Below are 20140 nucleotides of genomic sequence, written 5' to 3' on the forward strand. Positions count from 1 at the left end.
AGTGTTATTCAAAAGGATACCAAATACGAACTTCATCATCATTTCAGCTGACCAAGATAAAGCAATGACTTCTCATTGGCTGTATGTTGTGAACGTGATCCCTTTGCTGCCGACCCATGTAGTTTGAGTCCAGATATATTGCCTCTGGTAATTGAAATTTCCTGTCAGGAATCTTGTAGGCACGGGTACCAGTATATATATTCGGTTCGCGAGTGAAAGGAGTTTATTTTGGCACGCGGACACGTTCGTAACCTATCTCTGTTATTTGTGTCTCCATCCCACTTTCCTTTTTCTTGCAGGAATAAACGCTCGTGCAGTCCGTTTACCCTCGGATTTAGGAAGGGCAGCACAAACACACGACGTTCAAAAACAAGTAACGGGCACAACAAGTTGATGCGTAAATGAACTCTTGCGTTCGAAAACAGGGTCTGGTTAACAGTAGGGTTTAGTTCAATCTTCCAATTGGGTCTCGATCAGATAACAAATATGATATGCGGTAAGTGTTTGTTTTTGTATACTGTATATAATTCACTTTTGTTTTTTACCCCTGGCAATTGAAAGACTTATTTGGATTTTGGTTGCTAAATCAACTACGTATGTGTTATATTTATGCCATCGTATGTAATATATAACTTATTTTATCATTTCAGGAATGCCACTTCGTATTTCTCTCATTTTTATTGCTTGTTATGCTCTCACGAGCCATCCGTGCAAGGCCCAGTTCTTCACAAAAACTTCAAATTCCATTCCAAGAATGGGAAGACGATCTGATGTTCCATTGTCCGATTTTGTAGTGAGTTTCATGTTTTAATTGTTTAATTTCAATGGAAAATTATCAATAATGCGCTTGGCCTTTCGTGTAATAATAAAGCATAGTGCGACAAATGAAGATGCGCGCGCAATTTGATTGTTATCTAAACTCAAGCTCGCTTAGGTCAAATGTTTGAATTTTTTTTAATTGATTATTTTTTAACTCTCCTATTAACTACGTATAGTGTGTAGTATTTTCATACTATACTTTTCCATCCTATTATACTAGTTATCGAGTAGAATTGTCACTAAGTAATGTCACTAAGAAATATTATCTTACTTTTCTTATGTAGGATCTTCTACTATCGTCATCATAACAGTAGATATTCACGTACATTGTTTAATATATTGAGTAATATATTAATTATCATTACATTCATATATTATATTATATTGTATTCGCATTATTACATCATATAAGTCCTCGACTTGCAGGAATTCGAGATACACATTTGCAATACTTTGACTTTACAACTAGTAACGCCATCTATGAAGCGCTACTTTTCGAACATTCTAGGTGTCGGCAACCGGCGGGCAGCATGCAGCCAAAAAGGTGCATTTTTGGCAGCCCACAAAAGGTTTGACTATACTTACATGGCATGTGGCCCGTATGTTGAATTTTAAATAATACATTTTATAATATGATAATAAATTAAAAATAATTTGATAGCAATACTTCGTGATATCGCCCTGCAACTTGGCGCGAGTCAACCGTGTCACTCGTTACGAGCGGGGATAACAAAGGTGACTTCATCCGACGACAACCGAGATTTTGGCGCACTTTTGCAGTCGCGTTTCCCTGGTCCGTCTTATATATTTGTTAAAAATAAATGCAAAAATTGGTTCAAGAAAACGTAAAATTGCAGATGAAGGAAGAAGGGTTAATGATGACTGGAACAGCAAGTAATTCTTTATTGAAAATTGGGATAAGCCCTCCTTTGACTTATTTGTCATAAAAGCGTAGCTGTTATGAAAGAATATAATATCAGATGTCATAACGAGAATGAATATGAAAGCCAATACGAGGGTTTGAACTGTTAACTTAGAAAAAAATCATTAATAAATTAGAAGCTTCTTTGATTGCTCAGCAAAACATATTTAAGAAGCAAAGTCTTCATAATGAATCGGTTGAGTATAAGGACGTTACCCAACTATCTGAGAAAAAATGTATTATGTCTCTTGCATTTATGGTAGATATTACAACCTACCTTAATTAATTAACTTAATGTGAACCTTCGGGGCCAAGGGAAATTACTAGTAGAACTGTTTTCTCACATAAAAGAAGGCAAACTATGTCTGTTGAAGGAACATATGATGGAAGAAAATCTGCATCATTATACATGTTACAAATCTGCATCTACAGTTGGATGACAAACATAAAAGGAAACTTTTGTTGGTATCATTGAAGGTTTACAAACGGAATTTTCAACAAGATTTGTTGAAAATTCCGTTTTCATAAAAATAACATCGAAATGCGATTATTTTTGAACCCTTTTAATGTCGACATTGATGACGTACGAAACCAACTACAGATGGAAGTTTTGGAATTACAACATAATGAAACATTAGAGAACGCATTTTCGTTAGAAAATATTTCTGTATTTTTTTTAAGATTGATATAATAAAAATTGATAACTTAAGTATTTTTTTCGCTCTCACTATTTTCTCTTAATTAAAAGCTTGCGGCCCGATTATTAAAAATAAAAGTTGAATGCGGCCCGCGAGCCTGAAAAGGTTGCCGACCCCTGTTCTAGATGACTAAACTATAGAGCCAAAAGGTTTCGTTTTAGCATAGATGAGGTAATAAAATTTCGGATATTATGCATCCCGCCATATTTTATACTCAAATATAGAAAGAAACTTTCAAAAGTTTCTAATATTTACCAGAGAGCTTATGAAAATATAACCTTCAGCATCGGAGTTGCCTTGGCATTGCACTACTTAAAAGACAAAAGCTCCCCTCAGGAGCACATATGTTTGCCTAATGAAAGGCGAACATCTTATATTTCACCATTTAATATGACAGATGGCTTTCTTAGTAAGCTGACACAGAGCTGGTAATGTCATCGCCATTTTGTGTGTTACTCTGCCTTGAAAGCAAGTCGTGGCTTGTTATTGAACATAAGTAGTTATTGTAAATAAAACATAAATCCTAAATATCTCTGAGGAAAGTGAAAATAATACATGTATCCATAATGATATGAAGAACTTATTAAACAAGATGAAAGAGTGTCAACTAAAGTTCGTCGATATCGCTATTATAAACGGGAAAAAATCGCAATGGAGATTTGGCTTGAGGAAAGACATTCAACAATGAATCTTATGCTTACACAAGAGAAAATGAAGTCCTTAAAAGGACTGGCTTAAAGGACGCAGCAAGAATGCTTTTCATATTCCCCATTGAGGACAGTGTAAGGATAATAAGGTGTTATAGCGCTATAAGGCTCTGATCATGGCAGGAAGGTACCAGCAATAGCTGAGCCTTGGATCCTTTACCTTCCCAGGATGGTTACCTGAAATTCCAAGATCCCATGTCGACCACTTCACTTTCACTTCAAAAGGAAATGAAGCTCTGATCATGGCAGGAGAGTAACAGCAATAGCCGAGCCTCAGTTAAAACTTCATTAGCTACAGCATTGCTATCCAGGAAATGAAACGTGCCTTGAATGCTATGTTGACATATGATGAGAAAAAAATAAAGGTGCATTTGTCCAAATTGTATATATAGTATTACATATTCAAAAAAAATAAAATAATGTTATAAATTTTCTTATAATTATATATGCTTTATTATTATATTACTTTTAATAAAATTATTTAATATAATAATATAATATTACTATATTATATTATATTATTGCAATGTGATATATAATCATAAACATATTTTCGAAGTTAATATTCAAAATCACAGCTATAAAAGGTGAAGCACGAATTATTTGACCATATTTTTAAGTAGTGGTTTTGTTAAATAGAAATCTTTAGAACTTGAGTAGAAATTGGCTCTCTGAGTCACATATTTGTTGCTGACATAACTTATGTAGAATTGATAATATTTATGGCAACGTATTCATATTTTTATTATTATTGTTTTCAAAACAGCTTCCTCGAGCCTTACAGTGTTTCTCGTTGATTTACACTATTTATTTAAAATATGCATATACGGAATGGTATTCGTTTCTAATCATATTGCTTCTTGTTAATAGAAAAGAATGGCTCGTACCATGCACTTCTTGTCAGGGTTTGTAGAAAAATACGATAATGATGGAAATGGTAGTCTTTCTCCAGATGAACTGTTAGAAATTCCCTTCATCCAAATGGCTCTGAAGCAAGCCTTAGCAACTTACGAGTTTTCTAATACACTCCAAAAAGGTAACTGAAATTTATACTAAAATATAGTCAATTAAAAAATATATAATAATTAATCCGAAAAGGAAACGTTTTTATTAACTTTGACTTTCTATTTCATTTTTTATCTCGGCACACCAAACTATTAATTTATGTAAGTCATATTTATATAAAAATGGTATGTAATGGAAATGCTTGGGAGAGTTGGAAGTTAGACCCTTGGAGGGTAATGGCTGGCAATGCTGTAGCCAATGAAGTCCTAACTGAGGCTCGGCTATTGCTGTTACCCTCCTGCCATGATCAGAGCCTTAATAGCTCAATAACACCTTATCCCTACACTGTCCTCTACAGATAACGGAGAAGATGAAAAGCATTCTTGCTTCGTCCCTTTAAGCCAGTCCTTATATAAGGATAAGGAAATGCTTAGCGATGGTGAACGGTTGTTATAGTCGACCGTGAGATGCGGTGATGAATACCTTTGGAGGGTAATGGATGGCAATGAAGTCCTAACTGAGGCTCAGCTATTGCTGTTACCCTCCTGCTATGATCAGAGCTTTAATAGCTCAATAACACCTTATCCCTACACTGTCCTTTACAGATAACGGGAAAGATGAAAAGCATTATTGCTTCGTCCCTTTAAGCCAGTCCTTATAAGGACTAAAGAAATACTTAGCAGAACAGGGGAAGTAATAGTTTTTGTGGTACGAAAATTACTGTGTCAAATGGAGAAATTATGAGGAGAAAGAGGATAACTTAATAGAACGGGACCTGCAATAGAGGAATTTCCATTTCTGCCTTATATAAAAAAAATAGAAATAAAGTCACTTTAAAAAAATTCTAAAAAAGCACACTTTGGTATATTTAAAATTGTCGTTATGCACGACAAAGAATGTGAAACTAGAGGAAAAATCGAGAACATTGACGGGAAATAAAGATGTAAAACAGGCCTCTACCATACTTTGTGTACTTTTCTTTTATTACACAATTACATAAATTTGGTAATAGCCGGAGTTCTTACCATTGTCATCCTAAATAGCCTTATATTTTGGGACTAATAAAAGTTAGAATTAATAATTAACGAAATCCACAAAGAGAGCGATGGCGTTGCAATTTGCACAGTTAGTTCTTAAACTTCTTAAAAAAACTGGGCGATGGACTGAGTCCTTGAGTCTTTATCCCCTCATCTAAATGAAGAAAATCTGTGTGAATGGGGTGTTTTTGCGCTAAACGCTCTAGTCATGGCTGGGTAATGGCAATAGTCGAGCCTCAGTTAAAACTTTATTGGCTACAGCATTGCCATTTGTTACCCTGGAAGTCCTAAAAAGGACTTTTTTTTCTTCCACCTTGCACAGTTATTATTTATTCCTAAGATCAAATAAATATTTTATTAATTAATTAAAAAGGTGGATTAAAAATCCTTGTTTTCTGTATTTAAAATTGCATCCAAAATTTTAAATGCAAACGTTCCTTACATAATATTAAATTCTTTCTTTTATAATAAGGAATTTTGATATTTTTAAAGCTATAATCAGAAAATAAATCATTATTCTTTTCCAGTCGTTTTATGTTCTGAAAAAAATGCATAAGGATACTTAACAATAAAATCCCAATTATCTCTTCTCTTCTCTTTGCCATTTTCATTACTTTGCTCTTATTTTGAGGAGAGTATTCACAGAAAATGAAAGATAATCTGCTTTATCCGATGCTAAGCATTCCTAATAATCAATGGAAGTCAGAGGAATCTAATTTTATTCCATTCTGAGCTGATAACACTAATAAATATTTTTTCTCTTTTCTATTATGAACTTTTGAATGTTTTATTTATTTTTTTTTCGTAAGTGGTTCATTTTCTCAGGATAAATATAAGTACTTTACCATTCTAGGTGGGTTTAATAGGATAATGCTTATCGCTCATGCAGAAATGCAGATGTGTTAGGTTATTATTATTATTATTATTATTATTATTATTATTATTATTATTATTATTATGTGACCCTCCCAGGGAGTCCAAGTACTCATCGCGGGAAGGCTATCTACTCTACTTCGCTAAATACATCTTAACCTCACCACTGCTATTTAATTCTCCTACTACAACACTACTACCATCAGCGCCATCTACTGCCCATCATCACTAACAGGAGTTTTTTTTTTTTTTTTTTTTTTTTTTTTGTCTGTAAATTGCATGTGCCCTAAAGGCCGATTTCTCTGTGTCCCAATCAGGTTTCAGACAGAATTTATATTCAAAATCGTTTGGTTTCTAATTAATTATTAATCGGTTTTCTATATTATTGCTGCTTTCTCTCTAGAATTAATAACCACTAAAATAAAAGCTAGAATTAATAATTTCAAGAAATCCACAAGAAAGAGATGGCGTTTACTGCTTCGATTAATTGATCTTGCAATTTGCACAGCTATTATTTATTCATATGTTACAAATAAATATTTAATCTATTAATTAAAATGGTGGACAAAATATCAGGCTGCATACACATCTTATTCAACTTAAGAGTACCTTTCTACGCATGTCTTTAACCTCTGCGTAAACAGCAAGTTTTATTGACTGGCGGGATTTTATCAGAACATTGCAAGCTGACCAACAATGCATAAATGCAAAAAATCACACTGCTAGTCTTACCAAGTCAAAAAATCCTAGCAGTGTAACGACTCAAGTCAGTTGACAGAATTGCTCAAGTCACAGAAATGCTTATTACTAACTTACTGGAATAAATTCGACTTGCTGCAACTTTGGTCCCAGATTGAATATCAATAATCTGACACTTTTATTCGACAGACGAATAGATTACTTAGAAAAGAGTACTCGACCAAAAACGCTTCGTTTTTAGCCTTTAGCTTCTGCGCTGACGCTTTCAGTCATCTTCGACCAAATTTGGAATGTCTGTTTCTTACGTTGCTTGAAGTTCTCTGAGAATTAAGCCCAATAGGACGCTGCTGTATGGAATGGGAGGGGGGGGGGAGAGTTTCTGTGTAGTAGACACTTCAGAGTACACACACCAACCGATTTCGACAGCTTTTTTTTTAAGATGAAGTATATAAATCAGCAGAAAAATATCTGGTTGAAATTGGTTGGATTTTAATAATGTCTTGAAAAAACCAGAAAGTTGAAATGCAATTTGAAAGCGGCTATTATTGTTTTAATTAATTAATTTTTTATGTGGTTCCCACCCTCGAGAGGTTAAAATGCAAATCTGTAATACATTTGTACGATGGGTGGGCTGAGGATTTTCTCCCTCCATTTTTATCAATTTATGCATTTTTACATAGTCCGTAAACCCTGCTATTGGAATCTTTTTCAAGCCTCCAATAAACCGGACGATAAAGTTCATCTCCCATCTAAAGACAGTCACAAACACCCATGCGTCGGGATTCGAACCCTCGAGATTGTAGAGTGGCTAATTTACATGCATTCTGAAATTCCAGTAATCCATTTTATTATATTGGTTAACAAACAATAGAAACATTACTAATAAAACATTAATAAAAATGTCACGTGAGAAGCCACTTATAAATTATAAACAAACCTCTCTAATTCCGTATTTAGCTCAGTGTTTTTACATGCGAGATGTTGTTCGAAGGAATATCCACATATTACTACGTACATCTGTTGCATAATTTCATTTGTCGGTTCACTTCCCTGGTATGGTAGCATAGTTGCCCCTACCATCCGTACGAATGAAAGGAAACTAATCATCATCATTCTCAACCATTGTCGATCCACTGCTGGATAAACGCCTTTCTAAGATTACTCCAAAACTGTCTGTCCATGGCTCTCCTTTCCCATGTCACCCCTGAAAATCTGATGATATAATCAATCCACCGTGATTTAGGTCGGCATCGTAGAATTTTTTCTCTCTTGGAATCCAGTCCAGTACTTCTTTTGTCCATCGATGATCTTGTCTTCGAGCAATATGCACAGTCCACTGCCATCATCTTCTTATGATGTCAGAGACTTTGGTTTCGTTTGTTATCCACGGATGTACTTTGTGATACCGAGCATACTTCTTTCCACACTGAATTGTGTTGTTCTTAATTTCTGAATTTCCATTGCATTTAGTGTCCATGTTTCACAGCCATATATATATATATATATATGGCTGTGAAACATCATATATATATATATATATATATATATATATATAATATTTAAAAAAAGGAAATAAAATTTAAAAATAAAATAAAATCTCAAATTAATATTATCCAAATATTTAGATGGCTGGTTGTGTATACAGATTAATAGTAGTGTAGTAAATTCTTCCTTTATGATCTAATCTATGAAAATTTTTCCCAGGATATTCGGTTCCTGTCTAGCACAGAGGTAGAAGAAATTTTCTATTCAGAAAGTTATCTTTCCGATGTTCCGTGTTTCTTTCACACATGGAACCAACCTGGTTTATCTTTCCGATGTTCCGTGTTTCTTTCACACATGGAACCAACCTAGTTTAAAAACATTGGGGGAAGAGGATTAGCTAATTCCAATAAATCCAGTTTTAAGAGACAACATGTAAACGTAAAAAATAGTTTACACATTAGGATAAAAGTGATTGCAGTTGTTATGTAATAAAAATTAAAACATGTATTTCTTAAAAAGGTGTATTACTTTGCTTCAATTTTTAGAAAAATGTTCGCAAGAATGGAAGCTAAGTTTATTATAGAAACGTAAATAATAAATTTATACTTTGTTTTTTTAATTAAAAAAATAAATACACAAATATAAATTTTTATAGTTATATTAAAATTTTAGTATAGTAATAGCTGAGTAAACAAAATTTTTATGGTTTTAATATACTTAAAACGTACATGCTAATATAATATTGCACATAATTTATTACATGCGTACAAAATTTGACAAAAATTATTTACCACGTACACAATAACAAAGTCCACATATTCCCAACAGAATGTCATTGTTTGTTTAGGGTTGATTTAACCTTTAATATTTGGACTTTAGGGTACATTTATATTAATATCCGAAGAACGAATATCAAATAAATGCAGTCTCAAGCATTTCGATACGACTAGATACTTTAAAACACGAAATGATAGGAAATATTAAAAGAAATATTTATTAATACAGACAGCTAATTCAAAATAATAAATAAACAAAGTGTAAAGGGCATTGCTAAATCCGTATTAGAATATTACGCATGTGAAAAGAACGGCAGAAAATCTAGTGAATGAGTCAATCTATTTCTTATGCAAGCAATTATGATTTTCTTGAATACCATCGCTGTAATTACTGTTCACTTTTCGAAGCTGTTATCCTAGAGAAAAAAAAACTAATACAAGCTTTCAACTCTCTTCCAGATTCCAGGAATAATATCCTTGATGATGGCAAGCAGGAGGCCATGAGGTTTCTAAAAGAATATGGCAGTGAATAATGCTTCGATGAAGTGGCATCAATATGAATTAAATATCACTTTTTTGAATGTAACGTTTGCCTTCCATTATATAAAATGCTATAAATAAACCTCAATCATTACTGTAATCTGTAATTTCTAATCACTCTTATGAGAAAAATATTACTGCAATATATTGCTGTTAATATCATCATTCCATTTCTCTTAAGAACTACAAAATATTCTTATTATTAGAAATGTAACTATATCAAAGCTATTAAAGTTATATAAACTTTTATAATAAATTATTATCACATCAATATTTGTGATTTTATATGAGGTAACTACAGTAGATTGCAGCATGTAATTTAAATTTACGTGTTTATATCCGATGTGAATAGTACTTCGTTAAGTGCTATTGTTAATTTCATAAATAGTCGATAGATGGCGGCACTATATCATGCCTCAAAATTTGTGGATAGCTGGTAACCATTTTTTCACTCAACGAACCATCATCACGTACTACGCAACTTCATTAATAATAACTATATTTCATGTTATGTTGTTTCTACATATAGCAGCAGGGTTTTTCTCTCCAATTTATCTGGGAGATTTTCCTCTCGCAAGCAGGAAAACCGGCCCCGCTAACACACGCTTCTACAGACATAGGATACCTCCAGGAATAAGGAGTCACCAACCTCATTCGGTTCCGAATGCCTACACCGCAAAATGTGTCGGTCTACGCTTGAGCGTAAATCAGGAGGACATATAGCTATAATACAAATGAATAACGATCTCTGTTGTATTCTGCAACAGTACATCCTTTAACCTTTAACCTTTGTGGCTGGATGGATCTTAATCCCCTGAATTATAATCCCTTCATCTCTATGAAAAATGGCTTAAATTAATGAGAATTTATCGAGCACCTGGCTCACCCATTTTAGGGCAGTGTGGGAGCGTCTGTACCGATGAGCAGAGCCGTTTTCGGACGCTTGTGTTTCCACCTATCGTTTTCATCGTAGTTAGATGACTCTCGAATGAGTTAATTGGGATGATTAGCTGCTTTGGTGAAATATGTAATGGCAGTTTCACGGAGAAACATGTGAATATCAGCTTCTCGGTGGAGGAGAGCATTCCTGACAAATCACAGAGCATTGAATATCATACGGAGACATTTGTTCTGGATGACCTGTAGCTTTTTGATGTTGCCAGGAGAAGTGTGACCCCAAGCCGGTGATCCATAAGTTAATGTAGGTCTAATGATTGTTTTGTAGATCCGTAGTTTGTTTTCGGTGCTGACACGGCTTCTTCGGTTGAGAAGAGAGTAAAGTTGCATAATTGCGGAGTTTGCCTTGCTGCAGGCATAATCGATGTGAGAGTTAAAGATGAGGCGGTTATCTAGTTGAATACCTAAATATCTGGTGCTGGATTTCCATGGAATAGTTGTGTTGAAACGTTTGACTTCTCCGTAGTGGGATGACTCCCGTCTTGTGAAGAGAATGGCAGTACTTTTGTTGGAATTCACAGCTATTCTCCATTTCCTGAGCCATTTTTCTAGTTTTGTTGCTACAGTTTGTAAGCTCAGTGTAGCTAAGTTCGGCCTGAGAGATCTACTCAAAATTGCCATGTCATCCGCATTGCAAGCTGTGGTGGTTGATGTCGTGTTAGGGACGTCAGCAACGAAGATGTTAAAAAGCAGCGGAGAGAGCAACGAGCCTTGAGGAACACCTGCAGTGATTCTTTCCAAAGAGGATTTGAGTCCTCTCAACTTGACCTGAAATTTCCGGTTTTTTAGGAAGGAGTCGATAAGTTTGATAAGGTAGAGCGGAACGTTGGCCGTAAATAATTTATAGATGAGGCCTTTGTGTCAAAAACCTTATCAAAGTCTTTTGCTACATCCGGAAAAACAGCTCCTGTATGTTATCGCCAGTTGAATCCAGTATTGATGAATTCGACCTGTCTGTGAACTTGTTGTGTAGTACTGTGTCCGGTTCGAAACCCAAACTGCTCTTTCGGTATTGTGTCGTTTTTATTCACCACATCTTGAAGTCGATTGAGGATGATTTTTTCTGCAATTTTTCCCAAGCATGAAAGGAGACTGATGGGTTTGTAACTTTGCGGTAACTGAGGCGCTTTTCCCGGCTTATGAATGAGGATTATATCTGCTTGTTTCCATCGGGTTTGAAAATAGTTTAGTCTAAGTATTGCATTTATGATTGCTACCAAATGCATGACAGCTTTGGGCGGAAAGGCCTTGATTGTTTTGTTGTTAATTTTATCTGGGCCAGGGGATTTTTTGTTGTTAAGCTTCCTAATGATTGAGTAGACCTCTTTAGGCGAGGTGGGACAAATATTTTCACTGTTGTTAGGCTGCTGGAGCGCCATATAGACTCGACGGTGAATTTTCTCTATGAAGACCAAGTTCGCATGCGCATAATTAGGAGTGCAGTGAAGTTGAAGAGCTTCAGCGAGGGCTTCTGCCTTTTCATCATCCCTATAAACTATACCTCTTTCTCCGTGAATGGACTGGATATTGGAACAGTCCGTACGGAGAGCTTTTGCCAACTTCCACAAGGAGTTATCTTCAGTTTTCAGGTAACAAAGTTTTCTTTCCCACTGTTGATTTCTGTGATCTTTTAGTGCATAGCGAAGTAAGTTTGATGCTCTGTTCAGCTCTTGGCGGTCTTGAGGAAATAGCGTGTTATGAAAGCAACGTCTGATTTTATTTTTGTTTCTGATTAGAGCAAGGATTTCTTCAGGAAGTAGGTTCACTTGATCCGGAGTGGAAATAGAAGAGGCTGCAGTTAAGCTAGTTTGAATTTTGCTTTCCAGGTTGTTGACTACTGCGTCAAGTTTTTCACAGGAGGAGATATTCGGCACTGAATCCATGACGGTGTTGATTGTAGCCTTGAATTTTGTGAAATTAGTAAATGACTGACTGGGAATAAGTTCCGGATCCTCTCTCAGTTTTAGAAGTACTGGGCTGTGGTCCGAACTGAGGTCGTTAACTACTTGCAGCTGGAATTGATGAGATGTGTTTTTGAATATGGCTATATCTAATACATCGGGCCTGCCGTGTGTTCCATAGTGTGTTGGTTCAATCGGACCTGCGATGATAATATTTCTCAGCTTAGCAAAATTGTGAAGGATTTTTCCGTTGTAATTGGCACACCTGCTATTCCATAAGAGATATTTTGAATTTAGATCACCTGCTACAATTGTTGCTTCCATAGTGTCAAGCAGCTGAGAAAGATCAAAGGATAGCAGAGTTCTGCCTGGTGGGTTATAAACGGAATATATTTTTAAGATGCCTGCATTAATGGTGTAAATTTCTATGCCAGTTTTTTCCAGATTAGTTGTAGGAATCTTTTTTATCTCATTGTAACGGATGTTTTTCTTGATAAAGATTGCAGTACCTCGACCTCTGGCATTAGGTCTATCATTTCTAATTAAAGAGTAATTTCTTAGCTTGGGATTATCACAGGGCCGCAGATGGGTCTCATTAACTAACAGGATATCAATTTTATAGTGGGATTCAGCAAACTCTTGAAGTTCTAGAATGTTGTTGCTGAGTCCATTAGCATTCCAGAATGCAACCTGTATAGAATTTATTGTGATGGCCGGATTATCCATTAATCAACGAGAATATGACTTGGATATTTTTAAGAAATCTGTTTGTGTCAGCCTGGTTTGGATTTCATTTGCTAAAAGGTGAAGCATTTCTTCCAAAGTGGCAGCAAGCATTGCGGCAGAGTTTTGGCTGATTGGTATGGTTTCTGCCGATTTGTTGCGCGAGGAAACTACAGAGGCATACGATTTATCAGGTGTAATAGCCCGCACTTTAATTTCCGATTCAAGTTGTGTGACTCGCTTCTGAGTGGACGGGGCTACTGCTTCCCTAGTCCTTCTCAGGTTAGATGGGTGGAGTGAACAGCCCTTGTAGTTAGCTGGATGTGGGCCGCCACAGTTGGCCCACTTAGCAGGAGTGGTTCTTGGCTTGAAACATGTATGCGAGGGATGAATATTTCCGCACTTTACACATTTGTATTCTGCCCTACAAAGCTTCTGCGCATGACCATACTTTTGACAGCGATGGCATTGTCCGGCAGATGTCATCCTTCTGAGGGGTTCAGTCTTGATAACCAAGTTACAGACAGTCTTAAGGTCATAAATCTCTCGTTGGTCTTTACTGATTTCTGCCAAGACCAGAGGCATGGGCCGCTTATCCGCTCTGTACATGCGTGATATTTTTATTGGTGTTAATTCTTGCAATTTGAGATCAGTGTTATTTCTTCAGATGGTATGGTTTCTATCAAACCTCTGATGATCACCTTGAGGTTTTTTCGCTTTTAAGCTGAAAAGTGTGATATGAGACTTTCAATTCATCTAAATGTCTGGTGAGCAGACGGTAGTCCGATGCACCTTCAGGCTGAATCCGGACTCCTTCATCAGTGTTCTTTGCTGAATTGAATTTGATATTGTTGTTTTTCATCAACTCAGTGATTGATGACCATTTTTTTTTGGATCATAAGATCACTGGTGCAATTCTCTCTTTAGGCTGTGTTACTGTATCCGTCTCTATTATTCTTTCAGTTTGTGCTGTAGTGTCCATTGGTGTTGCTCTCTCTGAGGTCTGAGGCAGCATTTCAGGTTCTGCAGCTAGAGACTCCTTCTTTCGCTTCTTCCTACTGACTACTTGAAAGTTGTCATTATCCTTTAGTGTGTGAATATCAGCTGATGTGATATTTTTTTTTGCTGGAATCTTGAAGAGGGTCAGGGGATTGGCAGTCCTTTGATTCAACCTCTTCTATTTGGTGGATTGCTACCTTTCCTGGCCATTTCCTTTGCAACAGAACATGTTTGAAGATTGCTAATAGCTGCTTGAAGTCGAGCTCATCATATGGAGAGTCCATAATTTGGCCTGAGAGAAAATAGAGGTTGCTCTGGTTTCCCGAGTAGTTTGCGAGTGATCCTGTAGACTTTGAGAGTCCACTAGCTAATTCCGTAGACAGTTTAGAGTAAGCGTCTACCAGCAAAAAGTTAGTTTATTATAGGTGACCATTCTAAAAACAAGGAAAAAGGAGTTTCGGGAACTTACTTGGACACAGTGCAGAGACCTACCTCCATAAAATACCATTCATCCACCACTGGTCTTCATTGCGGGTGGGGCCTGCCGGCCATCAGACCTCTGCATATTTCATACTGGAACTAAAACAGGTCTCGAACTGTTAGTTCCAGTGCAATGCGAGCTTACCGAAAAACCTTATATAATATAATATATAATATAATATATACAGGGTGTTCGGGATAAATTTGACAGTTTCGTAAGGAAAAAGAAAATCTTCTTTGTATCTATTAAATTTAATGAATTGACAAAAAACATTACAGGCAGAGTTAATTACAATACTATCAACAAGATTTACTCAAAATAACCACCATTAGCATCGATCACAGCTTCAATTCTGCTTCGGAACCTCGAACAAGCTGATGCTACAGTCTCCCTGGGAAGGGCCGCAAAAACTGTTTTAATTTTATCCATTAACTGGGCTTTTGTATTACTGGAAGTGCGATTGGTGTCTTTTTCAACTGCGCCCCATACAAAATAATCCATGGGGTTAAGGTCTGGGGAGTTTGGAGGCCAAACATTTGGACTGGTGAAGTCGTAGAAATTTTCAGACAACCATTTTTGACTTTTCCCAGAGGTGTGGCAAGGGGCCGAATCCTGCTGCCATACATACGGCCTACCATTGGCTACCCTTGTTATCCAGGGCTTGACTACAGTTAGCAACTCCACGAACAAAGCCCGAATTCCAATGCCAGGGTTCTTCAACACCTGTTCCTGCAGATTTGCGAGGAATTCTGCTGTACGAACGCAATCAGATCGTCTGCTAGGGATCTTTCTTCTTGCTACATCCTCGTAGTCACCATTGCAAGTCTCTAGTTCATGCCTGATTGTTTTTACTGTATTCAGGGAGCATTGGGCAGCAGTCGTAATATCCTTATTTTGATGGCGGGCACGAATCATCATGATACAAGTTATTCTCTTCCATGATTCAGGTGGGTTCCAGCTATCCATCCTTTCTGACATCTTGTATATGAATGAAGAAGGGTCCAAACTTTTAAATGAAGAGAAGTGTGTGTTAATACATGTAACTTACGGAAAAATATAATTAATTATAAATATGTCAAATTTATCCCGAACACCCTGTATATAAATGAAGAGAAGTGTGTGTTAATACATGTAACTTACGGAAAAATATAATTAATTATAAATATGTCAAATTTATCCCGAACACCCTGTATATATATATATATATATTATATTTTATATATATATATATATATATTATATTATATATTATATTTTATAAGGCTGAATTTAATATAATATATATATATATATATATATTATATTTTATATATATATATATTATATTATATATTATATTTTATAAGGCTGAATTTAATATAATATATATATAAATATAATATATATATATATATATATATATATATATATATATATATTAATATATATATATATATATATATATATATATATATTATATATTATATTTTTTATATATATATATATATATATATATATATATATATATATATATATATATATATATATATATATATATATATATATATATATATATATATATATATATATATATATATATATAATATAATATATATATATATATATATTATATAATATAATATATATATATAATATATATATATATATATATATATAATATAATATAAAATTCAACTAGGCAGTGTCTAAAGGAATACGTCCGATCACAACGACTAGAATTTTATATATTAATCTTCTGAGAAAATATTAGGTTTAAATGATTTCCAATAAACTATTAAATGAAATATCATTTTTATATGAATTCTATTTTTATTTAGATTTATAATATAACTTACATATATATATATTATATATTAAGTTAAACTAGTTTTAAATATAATTATATGCATCAATTATCTTTCTCTCTGAGAGGTATAACAGGCATCATTGGTTGTTAATCCAAAAAAATAGACTAGCAATCAAAATGTTTTTCCAAAGCTCTTTTAAATTACAATAACAAAAAAAGTATTAAACATGGGAGTTTGACCTCTCTAACTGATGCATATCGGTCACTATTCGATTTTAGTATTTTATGGTACCTCCATGGAGCGTCAATACCCATCCTAAGAATCTAGTGAAGTGTCTACCTACCTCGCTTTGGTGGCTTTCCAATGTCTTTCCAACTCAAGGATAGTGTTGTTATTCATTATCGATTAACATACGGAGATTTACAGTGTAATTCAACTGAATAATAATGCAGAAATAATCAATTATTGCAGCTGTCAGTTCACTTTTGAGTCAACCTACATTACTTCGTCTCTGTCATAATACGTAAACAAACAATCCACGAGAACTGAGCATCAGTTGATTCCAAACATATTTAAATTATAATCATTATTTATTACTTTAGGTTATGATTAGAATTCATCACAATGTATTTATATATGTTCTAATACTGCGACTGTAAACATGTAACACAGAAACATGAGCTAATCAAATCACAAGAAACTATTTTAATTAACAACTATAAATCGTTATGTTTAAATATTAAATGCAATTTTAATTGTTAATTAATTATTTATTTGTTTATATTAAATTAGATTAGATTTTATTTCTTTTCTTTTTTTTTTTCAAAGTTATACACCAAAATATTTCATATATGATCTAATAACATTTGATCATCCGAGAATCAGTAACTGAGGAAGACGGGTTGATTCATTCAATCCAATACCCTTGGAGGGTAATGGATGGCAATGCTGTAGCCAATGAAGTTCTAACTGAAGCTCGGTTATTGCTGTTACCCTCCTGCCATGATCAGAGCTTTAATTGCTCAATAACACCTTATCCATACACTGTTCTCTACAGACAACGGGGAAAATGAAAAGCATTCCTGCTTTGACCGTTTAAGCCAGTCCTTATAAGGACGATTAAGTAACCGAGGCTCGGCCATTGCTGTAATCCTCCTACCATAATCTCCTCTTCTGCCATGATCAGAGCTTTAATAGTTCAATAACAACTTATCCCTACACTGTCCACTACAGATATATAACGGGGAAGATGAAAAGAATTCTAGCATCACTCCTTTAAGCCAGTCCTTATAAGGACTTATAAGTAACCAATGAAGTTCTCACTGAGGCTCGGCCATTGCTGTTACCCTCCTGCCATGATCAGAGCTTTAATAGCTCAATGACAACTTATCCCTACACTGTCCACTGCAGATAACGGGGAAGATGAAAAGCATTCCTGCTTCGCCCCTTTAAGCCAGGACTTATAAGTAACCAGTGAAGTTCTCGCTGAGGCTTGGCCATTGCTGTTACCCTCCTGCCATGATCAGAGTTTTAATAGCTCAATAACACCTTATCCCTACATTGTTCTCTACAGATAACGAAGAAGATAAATAGCATTCTTGCTTCGCCCCTTTAAACCAGTCATTATAAGGACAGACAAATTTTGGAATGGTAATTGGAGTATGGCCTTTTTAGGACTTCCAGGGTAACTGTAGCTAATGAAGTTTTAACTGAGGCTCGACTATTGCCGTTACCCAGCCATGACTAGCGCTTTTTAGCTCAATAATATCCCATCCATACAGATTTTCTTCATTTAGATGACAGGATAAAGAGTCAAGGACTCAGTCCATCGCCCAGTTCTTTTAAGAACAGACAAATGTTGGCGAGATGCGGTGATTGATACCCTTGGAAGGTAATGGATGACAATGCTATAGCCAATGAAGTCCTAATTCAGGCTCGGCTATTGCTGTTACCCTCCTGCCATGATCAGAGCTATAATAGCTCAATAATACCTTATCCCTACACTATCCTCTACAGATAACGGGGAAGATGAAAGTTCGCTTCGCCCCTTTAAGCCAGTCCTTATAAGGTATAAGGACAGACAAATGTTGGTGAAATGCGGTGATTGATACCCTTGGAAGGTAATGGATGGCAATGATGTAGCCAATGAAGTCCTAACTCAGGCTCGACTATTGCTGTTACCCTCCTGCCATGATCAGAGCTATAATAGCTCAATAATACCTTATCCCTATACTGTCCTTTACAGATAACGGGGACGACGAAAAGCATTCTTCCTTCGCTTCTTTAAGCCAATCCTTATAAGGATAAGGACAGACAAATGTTGGAAGAATCCACCGTGATAAGCGGTGATTGTATGGATAGCAATGCTGTAACCAATGAAGTTCTAACTGAGGCTCGTCTATTCTGTTACCCTCCTGCCATGATCAAAGCTTTAATAGCTCAATAACACCTTATCCCTATACTGTCCTCTACATATAACGGGGAAGAAAAGCATTCTTGCTTCGCCCCTTTAAGCCAATCGTTATAAGGACAGACAAATGTTGGAGTGGATTGGAGACAATCGACCGTGAGATGCGGTGATTAAAATACCCATGGAGGGTAATGGATGGCAATGCTGTAGCCAATAAAGTTCTAACTGAGGCTCGGCTATTGTTGTTCTCTATCCATGGCTAGAGCTTTTGAGCTCAATAACACTCCATCCACACAGATGTTCTTCATTCAGATGACTTGATAAAGAGTCAAGGACTCAGTCCATCGCCCAGTTATTTTAAGAACAGACAAATGTTACTTTTCAAATCATATCTCAGTTACAGAAAATTTAAAATAAAACTGAACGGAATCAGATTCACAGAAAGGAGAGTCATGGCATGAGTCCCACAAGGCTCTCTGCTATCTCTCTTACTCTTCTCCATATACATGGCGGATCTCCCCAACTTGTCCCCATCCATCACCTCTCTCTATACCGACGACACAATTATCATAGCCAGATCCCTCCGTCCACATCTGGCCACAAACAAGCTACAGAGAGCAGTAAACGAATTAGAGGATTGGTACACCAAATGGCGCATTGCCATCAATCCAGGAAAAAGACCGGCAGTACTTTTCACCAGACGTAAAGCAGAACCGAACACAAGCATACAAATGTTTGGAAAAATCATCCCTTGGCAAAACTCTACCAAATATTTAGGAGTTCATCTTGATAAAAGCCTGAATTTCAAGACACACATAAATAGTGTCTCCACCAAAACAAGTCAGGGAATAGCTCAACTATATCCACTTTTGAATAGGAAGAGCTTCCTAAACATAAATACAAAATTCTCCTCTATAAATCTGTAAAAAGACCACAACTCACTTACGCATCACCAACCTGGGGACACACAGCTAAAAGCAACATCAGCAGATTACAGACGATCCGGAACAAATGCCTAAGAATGGCTTTTAATACCCCATGGTTCATGAGAAACCTTCAGTTACACCAGGAAGCGAACCTTCCAGATATCAAGACCTATATGACAGGCATTGCAGGAAAAGTCTTCACAATCAAGGATAATCACCCAAATCAGCTAATTCAACAGGCAGCAGACTATAAACCCTCAGATCATTTCAAACATAAAAAACCAAACTCCTCCATCGCAAGATAAAGCTAATATAGCTTACAATGCTCAGACAATGAGCGGGTAATTTACCCACAATAATCCTCTCATACACAAGCTAAAATCAAATGAAGGGAT

The 20140-nt window shown here is 35.6% G+C and overlaps 1 protein-coding gene across 1 annotated transcript; it reads left to right on the forward strand.

Annotated features, from left to right (window-relative positions):
• Nucleotides 1–241: 241 nt before the first annotated feature.
• LOC150093670 (uncharacterized) lies at nt 242–9554 on the forward strand. Its single transcript, XM_090413246.1, has 4 exons — nt 242–496; nt 651–793; nt 4017–4182; nt 9481–9554. The coding sequence occupies exons 1-4, from the start codon at nt 487–489 to the stop codon at nt 9552–9554; spliced, it is 393 nt and encodes a 130-aa protein (XP_090269372.1). The 5' UTR covers nt 242–486.
• Nucleotides 9555–20140: the final 10586 nt, after the last annotated feature.

This window comes from Typopeltis vanoorti, chromosome 23 (assembly GCF_054136105.1).
Source record: "Typopeltis vanoorti isolate ZY-2024b chromosome 23, IOZ_Tvanoo_1.0, whole genome shotgun sequence".
Taxonomy (NCBI): Eukaryota; Metazoa; Arthropoda; class Arachnida; order Uropygi; family Thelyphonidae; genus Typopeltis; species Typopeltis vanoorti.